General features: G+C 36.5%; 1 protein-coding gene across 3 annotated transcripts; it reads left to right on the top strand.

The window, feature by feature from the left end:
• The first annotated feature begins 1,601 nt into the window (after nt 1-1,601).
• LOC132600720 (transcription factor MYBS1-like) lies at nt 1,602-8,797 on the top strand. 3 transcript variants are annotated; one of them, XM_060314055.1, is made up of 4 exons: nt 4,696-4,829; nt 4,919-5,048; nt 5,665-5,988; nt 7,580-8,797. In XM_060314055.1, exons 3-4 carry the CDS (start codon nt 5,675-5,677, stop codon nt 8,460-8,462), a joined length of 1,197 nt encoding a protein of 398 aa, XP_060170038.1. In that variant the 5' UTR covers nt 4,696-4,829; nt 4,919-5,048; nt 5,665-5,674; the 3' UTR covers nt 8,463-8,797. The 3 variants fall into 3 exon arrangements, with proteins under 3 accessions (XP_060170039.1, XP_060170037.1, XP_060170038.1); XM_060314056.1 differs by lacking the exons at nt 4,696-4,829; nt 4,919-5,048 and adding an exon at nt 1,602-1,823; XM_060314054.1 differs by lacking the exon at nt 4,919-5,048 and having other exon boundaries at nt 4,691-4,829.
• The last annotated feature ends 1,594 nt before the right edge of the window (nt 8,798-10,391 follow it).

Genomic DNA, 10,391 nt, shown 5'->3' with positions numbered 1-10,391 from the left:
TTTCACAGAAATATTTTTTTAAATGAACCGGACAATCCACTAGAAAAAAAAAATTGTCACATGGCTTAAAAAAATAAGCCTAAAAAATTGTCACTTGGCTTAAAAAAATAAGCCTACTAAAAAAATGGGCAGACTTATTTCTTAAAAGCGACATGTCTTTTCATAATTAAAAAACAAACAAAATGTTTTTTTTTAAATCGTCAGTGAAATAGATATATTTGCGTCATTTGCGTAACGGGGTATATATGCATCATTTATCAACGAGAGATATATCTAATCTAAGAGCCTGTTTGGATGGGCTTATGACTATAAGCTGTTTGCAGGTTATAAGTTAAAAAAATAAGTTGGGGTAGTCTAACTTTTTTTTTTGGGCTTATAAGCTGCTTTAAATAAGCTAAGTCAAATGGGCCCAATTATTTTTTTTGAGCTTATTTTAAGCACAAAATGACTTTAAGCTGGCCAGTCAAACACTCAAAAAAGCTGAAAACAGCTTATAAGCAACTTATAAGTCAATCCAAACGGGCTCTAAATCATAAAGTTGAGAAGTATATTTGTACTTCTGCCCTAATGCACTCCACATCAACTAGACTAATTTAAATTCAAGCTAATTTACTGATCCGACTAATTAAATTCATGTCGTGTAAAATTATTAAAGTGATGAACTTCCCCATCAAAATTTCTCATTCCTAACAATTATACTCGAATTTCTAAAGATCAATCCTAGTTAAAGGTGGGATACACCCTAACCCTCTGTTTGGATGGTTGTTTCATGTGGTTCATTAATGTACAGTATGATATGGTATAGTATGGTGATGTATTGTATTGAACTGTATTAATGAATACAATGTTTAGATAGATTGTATCGTTTGTTGTGGTTTAATAACATTTGTATTGTTTGGTTTGACTGTATGGTACTGTATAATAACTTGTAAGTTTACTAAAATAACCTTAACTCTTAATTAGAAATAATTTATATATATTAATAAAACTCAGGTAAAGAATAAAATAGGAACTTTAAAAAATAAGTACGTAGTGGGTGGGGGAGGCGAGGGTGGTGTGAGGTGGGTGATTGTGATATGAGAGTGGGGGTAGTGGGTAGTAGGGTGGGGGTGAGTGGTTGTGGGGTTGGGGTTAGGTGGTGGTGAGGGGTAGTGGGTAGGGATGGTGGAGGGGTGGGTAGTGTGGGATGAGGGTGGGGGTGAGTTGTTGTGGGGTGGGGTTGGGCGGTGGTGAGGGGTAGTGGGTGGTGGTTGGGGTGGTGGGGGTAGGTGGCAGAGAAGTGGGGTAGTTGGGGGTGGGGGTGGGTGGTAGGGCGGGGTGGGGTTGGGGTGAGTGGCGGGGGTGGGTGGGGTGAGTGGTAGTGTGGGGGTGGGGTGGGGTGAGGTGGATGGTGGAGGGTGGAGGGTATAATGGAGAAATGAAATACGTAACCACGGAAAAATCACCAAATTCGTGGTTTAAAAAATTGAGACTTTTCATGGTTATATAATCATAGAATGAACCACAGATTTATAACACCATACCACATAATTTTAAGAACAATGTAAATAAACATGATTTCCTGGAAAACCATACATTAATGAACCAGGCAAACAACCATCCAAACATGGGGTAATGGATTGATTTATTCACTCTTTTATCATGTGTTTTATTTTTGGTAAATAAAACAAAACTTGTAATCGTATATGTCACCTTATTCTTTCTTCGAATACATCGACATACTAATACAACACTAGGAAAAATGTGCAATTCAGAGATGGAGAAACCAAAATGGAAGATGAAATTGCCTTCCAAATGATTCCTATTTCTTATGAGATATGAAGGTTATTTTTGCATTCTTGATTTGTCTCTCTCTCTCTCTCTCTGTTGTTTCAGAATTTTGAGTATTAACTACAATTTGGATCATGCAGTATTTTTTTTTTTTTTTGGGAGTTACAGAAAATACCCATCTTCTTCAGTTCTGATGAATTGGGTTTTCAAGATTTCCTATCCTGGTGAAAATAGAAGGAAAAAAAAAAACCTCTAGAAGTTCTAATTACAAGAAAAAAGAAGCAAAGATAGAAACTTTAGTTGAGGTCTCAGGTTCAAATCCTAGTGGATGCGAAAAAAATACTCCCTCTGACTAAAATTATTTATCGTGATGTGATTTTCTTTTACACGCCCTTTAAGAAAAATTAATTAGGAGAGGTTTTTAATTATTTTACCCTATGGTATTTGAATAATCATAAAATGACCCCATAATTGAGGTGTTTATACTCCCTCCGTCCCATAATAAGTGTCATCTTAGCCTTTTTTTTTTTTTTAATCTCATAATACTTGTCACCTTAGAAACTAAATGCATATATTGACTAGTTTTTTCGAACTTTGCCGTTGGACAAAAGAATTAGTACTACTCTAGATGATGATGGTTGGATTCTCAATGTCAAAATATGGACTACTTGTGTATGCTCTAATCATCAAGAGGAAAAAGTAATTTTTTTACATAAGGGTAATTTGGTAAACTTCAAGCTTCATCATTGGTTTCTTAATATGTGTGTTTTTTGCTAAGGTGACACTTATTATGGGACGGAGGGAGTAACTACTAAGGGTGAAAGGGGAAAAAGAATAATTAATTTTGTTTTGAACTTATAAAACGACAAATAATTTGAGACAACTATTTTTAGACATCACGACAGATAATTTGAGACGGAGGGAGTAGGTGATTTCTTCTAATTGGTCCAAGCAAGAGTTACATTGGTATTAGTGCTGGCAGGAGGTAGCATGTATCCCGTGGAATTAGTCGGGGTGCGCGGCAGGTGGCCACATTGTAGTTATGGAAAAAATAAAGGAACTTTACAAGTTTAATTCAGTTTTGAAAAATCCAAGTGTGACACTTCTATGCTAGTTATTTATCAGGTTTGTTTGGTTTTTGGGATTCTTAGGTTTTCTCAAATATATCTGTGCATCTGTACTTACTTTAAGTTTTCAGTAAGTGAAGGTTTGATACTGGAGTGAATTCATTCAGAAGCTAAATTAGAGTATCGAATGAGGCTAAAGAAGTTTGATTGACTCTACTTTGTGGTTAATGATAATGCCTTTTTGCTAAGTGTGCTAGTATTTTTAGAGTTTCGAAAAAAAGTCTAGAGAAAACTGAAAAAAGGAAAAAGTAAGGACTTCTATGATGCATTTCTAATTTCAAATGAGGAATTAATTACTCATTCGTACGATCGTTTGTTCAAAGTGGCAAGGATTTTTTTCCTTTCTATTTTGTTGGATATTATTCTCCAACTTTTAAGCTCGATATGTATACTAGTGGTAGAAGATGCAACTGTTATAAGTTGAACAATCTTAGAATGATATTTACTTTGTAGTGGAATAGCGGAGATAGGATTAAATGGCTACCTCGTATTAATGTAATTGATATTCTACCGTTTTATAGGAAAAAGTGGGACCTATGAAATGAGTAAAGTTTGTTTACAGTGCAGCGCCGTGCCATAGAGATGCTACAAAGATCATTTCCTCTCCCTAAATTAGTAGTATAGATAAAATAGTCTAGAGTACATATTTTCCGAGAAGAATTCTATGTAATCTCCAAATGCACCAGCATATACTAGGATATTATCAATGGAACTGGTAGGTGTTTGATTAGCTGTGATGCTGACATCTATGGAACTGGTAACTATTTGATTTCTCATTAGTATGAAATACCAAAGTTGGCCCTTTCTCTTTTTAGAGGCTTTTGAGTACTAGACCAAAGATGTTGACCTCTGTGTGTTGCTTGACGATCTTTCAGATCAAGAAATGATAATATTTATTTGTCTTGCCCAGTTGCCTTAAAATCTTGTATTATCCTATATTTTGATCCATAAAATAATGCAGTTACTTGTGTTTGTATATTCGTGTGGCCTCAATTTTGAATTGAACCGTCGCACTAAAAAGGAAAGATCTTTGGTTCCATCTATGTACAGTTTTCTGATGAAGATGTTCTTTTTTTTTCCCCCTTAAAGGAAGCATAAAGTTAGGATCCGGTGCACAGCAATAGATGTTGCAAGCTAAGTGATGGAGATGTCCTAGTGTCGGCCCACGCCACGCTCCATAGGTGCCCTCTGCTGGTACAGTGATTAAAGGTTTTGTGGGGGGGGGGGGGGGGGGGGGGGGGAAGGCACCTGTTCTAAATAGTTCTATGTATATAACCTACTGCTAAAGTTTGGTATGCAAATATAGCCATTCTTGAAGGTTGCGACAGCAGAACAATACACTAGAAGATGCTGCAAATGAACCAACCGGGCAAGGAACATGTAATGGCATGAGAGTTCGTGAAGTAAAAGGCCCCTGCTGCATTTCCTCATCCGTAACAAAGTAGTGGTCATTCTGGTGAAACCCGAGAGAGGTTATGGTTTACCTCTATAAACAACAGATTCTCATTTGCCAAAACCAAACATGTGATCTGTAAATAGGTCTTCCATATCAAAGATGTTGTCTTCCTCGCTGCCCGGGTTTGAACTGGGATAAGTTCCACCACCACTAGGCCGGGAATAGATGGTAATTGCATGGTAGGATTTGAGCTGGGATGAGTTCCACCGCCACTAGAGCCAGGAATTGATGGCAATTGCAAGGAATCGACACAACGACCTTCCTTGGGAGCTCCTATGGAGCTCTCGAAACTATTCTTAGCACCACTACTAGAAGATGTACAACCATGGACTCCAATATGATCAGCAATTGATAATGGCAAACTTGCAGTGTTAACGACAGGACCTACTTGAGTGGCTCCAATCAGCTGCGAGGTCAATAGCTCTTCCAGCTCATACGCAACATTATTGACTGGATGAGTGTAGATTCTAACTGAGGTAAGTCATTCTAACCACTAAGGACTTGTATGTCAGACCTAGACTATTCTAGACCTCTAAATTTATCCTTTTCGCACTTTTTATTTCAGGAAATTAGACCCAATGACCTTCAAAATGGGTGGTCTGGAACTTTTGACCCCGTTTGCCCATACCTTCAAGTCAAAATTGAAAACTTGTTGAACTTGAAGTTTTGCCTATTCACGATCAACCACCTCTAAGGTCATTCTTGTAAATCACCCTTTTTATTTCGAAGGTCAAGATTGCTGGGAAACTAAGAAAATTTCCTGGCATTTGATCATATTCAAATTTGTCATCTGTGGTTGGTTTAAGATTGAAAAAGGATTTATAATATGTTAGCTTCTTATTTCTAATACAAAAATATCTGGTCAAATTCTTATTGTTTAGCTCATCATAATATCCCTTTCCGCATTCTTTTTTACCTTCGAGAGCTAGTTCATTAATCGGACATTTACTATCTACTTTTGCTTTAAATGGTTGAGAACCTTCCAAAACAAATAGAAAGTGTCGAAATACAGGAACAACAGTGACCAAAGTGAAGTCTTAAATATCTGTGGACTTTTGGTTGTATGCCTCCATGATGACGTGCAACTTAACATCTACAAACAAAATTCGTTTTGGTCGGTTGTTCTTTTTATTGTGCTTCCTGCCCCTTCCCTTTATTAATTATCACTACTGTAGTTATAAAAGTAGGAGTCTTGCTTCCATTCTTTCTGTTAACCAAGTGTAAGGGGTTACAAAGAATCAAATATAGAAGTTCTCTACTTTGAGAAACTCTTCAGAAACTTACCCTTTTGTGTCAAACCTTTCACTGCAGATCCAACAAAATGAGCTCTAACCGAACATGCAGTAGCTCCGCCTGGACTAAGGAGGAAGACAAAGCATTCGAGACCGCCCTGGCCATCTATTTTGGAGACAGCGATCTACTGATGAAGATAGCAGCAGCAGTTCCTCAGAAATCTCTTCAAGAAATTACTCAGCATTATAATGACCTTGTCGAAGATGTCAATGATATCGAGTCAGGTAAAGTTCCCCTACCTCAATATGGGAAAATGCAAAGTTCTTCCAGCCGTAGAAGTAGATCATCGGGAGCAGTGGTAGAACGGAGAAAAGGGATTCCTTGGACTGCAGAAGAACACAGGTGAAGCTTTTCCTGCATATTTTGTAATGACCATGTTAGTTTGCTTTGAAACATCTGACTAAATTGATGATTATTTAATCTCTGCATTAATGTGTTTCTATGTTTACAGTAAGGATTTAAAAGTTGTTTCGTTAAGAAGTTCTTTGCAACAAAATTATTCCTTTTTCCTCTTATTTTTAGATTGACAACAATTCTGTCAATTTGGTCCAAAAAATTGACAGAAGCGGTGTTGTTCTTTAATCTGTAACTAAAATCATTTCTAATTGTATAGTATGTGTAAATGTATAGTAGAATCTAAGTTGATCTGGTGTGAAACTTTTGAATAAGAACCTGCTGCTCAGAAAATTTGGTGTCGGAAAATATGGAAGAAAGTCACTCTGCTTTGGTTAGCAATTTCTTCAATTTTCTCTTGCTTTTCTTTTCTCAAGAATAATTAAAGGCGGTGCCTTTTTTTTCCCGTGTTAGTTTGTCTTTTTTCATACAAGAGTAGTACAGCTTGGTAACAGTAATGTAACGTAAGAGATTGCGTCATCAGTATAATTGTTTTTCTCGCAAACTGATGAGCGATGTACTATATACGGACAAGGTACTATAGACATCAGAAATATAAAGACATTGGTTTAATCTAACTCATGCTGGAAACACTTGTGAATTTGTTGTTGACAAATGGTGATGTGAACAATATAGGTATATCGCCACCAAGCTTAGTTCATTTATAACTAAAAACCTCTAGTTTCTTCTCTTTAGCACCTTGTGAATTTTGAATCCCATGCGAAGACCGAAAAGGCAGTTAGATGATGGCAATAAATGATTAGGTCAAATAGACTAGAGCATACTCATGTATTGAAGTTTTTTTCCAGTATACGATATTTAAATCTCTCCTTTTCTTGGTAGAGCATCTGCTTGAATCACCCAAAAACAAACAAATAAATAAATAATTAAAAGAAAGAGAAAAAGTCATTAGACTCTACTTTGCTTCAACAAAGCATTCCTACTGATTTCGGCGGAGCTCTGCTTTTGTGTAGAAAATATTGTTCAATTTAAGTGTGTGATTTTTCATATCTTTTTCTTCTTTAAATAAATATATTCGGGGTTAATTGTTCTTCTATTCCTTTTTTCTCAAGGTAAGAGAAATATGGATCTGTGGTTGAATGGAGATGGACTATCGTAACAAGGAAATGGTGTGCTGAGTGAAGAGATTCTATAGAAATTTCTTACTTGATAAGTGGGATGATCCTATACATTTCTCAAAGTAACATCCAATGAGTTGTACCTTGTGTATATTCTATTGTTTTGGCTGGGTTGCAGGTCGTCATTAGTGATAAATGTTTGCTAAAATAACACTAAAGTTGGTAATTCAAACTTTTAGATGTATTTGTTGGATGTAGATTGAAGTAAAAAATGTCTATATAATCATAACGACTGTGAGTATCTATATAATCATAACGACTGTGAGTACCATTTCATAGATGCATAAAAAGTGTGTTGATTGAGAGAATGTGTGAGTTTTAAGCAGATATTGTCTTGCAATTAACTTCCCAGATTAAATTCCAAGCCTAGTAACTTCTTTTAATCTTCTTTCCTTTATTAGGTTGTTTCTCCAAGGGTTGGAGAAATATGGTAAGGGTGATTGGCGGAATATATCAAGTAACTGTGTGTTATCAAGAACACCAAGACAGGTGGCAAGCCATGCCCAAAAGTTCTTCAGTCGATTAAATGACAATAATAAGGTGAAGAGGGGAAGAAGCATTCATGATATTACTAGTGTGAATGCTGCTGATACTACTGAACTTTCACAATGGCCAATCACTGACTATGTGACTGAAGCTTTCGACACAGGGATGGTATCTTTACCCGGACCAGTTACCAACTATGCTACCGAAGGACCATCAGTTAACCCCGAGAAATTCCCGCTTGGTGCTGCTGTTGGTAGTGAGTTGAATAGTACATTTCCTGATGTGGATGAGTTCCTGCTAAGTATAAAAGACCTAATCACTTTACCAGCAGAGAGCACCTCTGGAGCGTGCCACCAGCAACCATCAGTTGCTGGTGGCAGCGGAATGTACACTCATCCGGTCATTAAAGTTCGGTCGCTAGATGAGCTAATGACCAATCAGTTGGTTGGATCGACTCAAGTAAGTCCTACGGCTAACACTACAAGTTTGCCATTAGTACTTGCGCATATGGGAGTCCATGATGGTATAGCTTCTGGTAGTGGTGCTAAGAATAGTTTCGAGAGCACCATGGGAGCTCCCAAGGGAGGTTTTCGTGTCGATTCCTTGCAATTGCCATCAATTCCTGGCACTAGTGATGGTGGATTTCATCCCAGTTCAAATCCTACCATGCAATTACCATCTATTGCCGGCACTAGTGGTGGTGTAACTTATCATGGCTCAAATCCGAGCAGCGAGGAAGACGACATCTTTTATTTGGAAGACCTAATCACAGATCACGTATTTGGTTTTGGCAAATAAGAATCTGTTGATTATAGTGCTCAACCATAAAATCTCTCGGGTTTCACTAGAATGACCACTGTTTTGTCATGGATGAGCAATGCAGCAGGCGCCTATTACTTCACAAACACTCATGCCATTACGTGTTCCTTGCCTGGTTGGTTCATTTGCAGCATCTTCTAGTGTATTGCTCTGTCGTTGCGTCCTTCTAGATATGACTCCATTTGCATATCCAGTGTTGACTTCTATTGTATATGGTGTATAGAGTAGCAAATTTTATCAGTAGGTTAAATACATAGAACTATTTAAACTCCATGTTCATAAATAAAATCATGATTTAGTAGGTTTGAATCTTATTTTCTGCTTGCTTTGTAATTTTTCTTTGTTTGTGCGGTCTCCCTTCCCTTTTATTTTTCCTTATCCAAGTAAATGAGATTGTCGTGAATAACTGCAGCTAACTCAAAAATCTAGGATTACACGTTCTTGAAAATGACTTGATAGATGATTTTTTTTATCGATTTGCTTTTTGATCAGTCCAATGAATCTATTTTAGTCTCTGTTTAGTTGGATACAAGTCAACCTTTATATTTGAAAATCAAGCTCTTAATATTTGCAGGAATTTACAATGTATAGAGGTTTTAGTGTTTGATATTGTAATACTGGGTAACCATCATAGTTGTTTTGGAATTTGATTATATTAGTTTGAAAATTTACAATCTCTTTTACTAGTTATTTTTTACCCCTCCTCAGGAGCTCCCACCTTTCGCTCCCTTAGTGAGAATTTGATTATATTAGTGGTTTAAGTGTTTGCTTTTAAAATAAAAGAAATACTTTTTTAACTGTATAATATTTTAGGAACATCTTAAACTCCGTGTTTACTCAAATATCGTCATATTAAATGAGAGATGAGGGAGTTATAAAAGTTGTCGATATTTTCAGGTGAATAATCAAATAATTAACAATAATATCTAACAAGATTAAAAAAAGAATTAGCAATAACTGTATCTAAGATCTTTATTGATTGTGGGACAAGTTTTTTGTTGTAGAACAAATAAATGAGTTTTAAGACTTGATTATCTTTCACACAAGATTAACTTGACTTCGATAGTATTAATTGACTAATTGATGTTAATTACATTTCCCCTTGGGTCCTCAAATTTGCGTCTTCAAAGCAATGGAGATCCTTTGTGGTTTATGCATTAATTGGAGAAAATGTATATTTTATATCCTATGTGATAGGTTAAGCTGTGATTTTTATTGTTTTGATGATTTGACAAACATGTATAAAGAACCAGATACACTAATAGGGATGCATGTTGTTGAGTCCCTTTATCTTACGACTTCACGAGAGATCAAGTGAGAGACCTGGTAAGGGATCAAATCTTTGTCCGTATAAAGGTCAACATTACAGCTGTAAATCTGCCGGCACAACACAAAAGTACAGCAGTACAACACTGCATCTTGACTAAACGGTCCAAGGCTTATGCCCTATCACTCTCACCTCTACTCTCCTCATATATATGCAACATATCCCAAGTGAATGATCATTCTTGCAAAAATCCATAAATTGTTCAAATCTCAAGTGCAAGTTTCCACCTCTCAAAGGTTGTGCATAAACAAGACTCTAACAGATCCAAGGACCTGTTCCCTACAACCGAAGAAGTGTTAAGTCCTAGGAGTTATGTGTCTTTGTTCATCTGTTCTTTAAACTGTAAACCTACTCTTCTTTCAAGAAACTATTATAGGTAACTTAAATTATCATTAGTTGTTAGGCAGTTTACCTATTCAATCTATTAAGTGGTACCCTTGGCTAGAGTTAGTCTAGGTGTATTAGTTGGTTTGGCTAGAGTTAGTCAAATGTAGTTGTGTGCTTGACTAAGGGTAGTCAAGAGTTGTAGCTTACAATAGGTGTATTGTAAGGGTGAGAGATTAAGAGTTTAATTCCTAGAT

This window comes from Lycium barbarum, chromosome 6, assembly GCF_019175385.1.
Source record: "Lycium barbarum isolate Lr01 chromosome 6, ASM1917538v2, whole genome shotgun sequence".
In the NCBI taxonomy this organism is placed as follows: domain Eukaryota; kingdom Viridiplantae; phylum Streptophyta; class Magnoliopsida; order Solanales; family Solanaceae; genus Lycium; species Lycium barbarum.
Note: the sequence above shows the minus strand (reverse complement) of the source record. Positions and strands in the feature narration are given on the sequence as shown.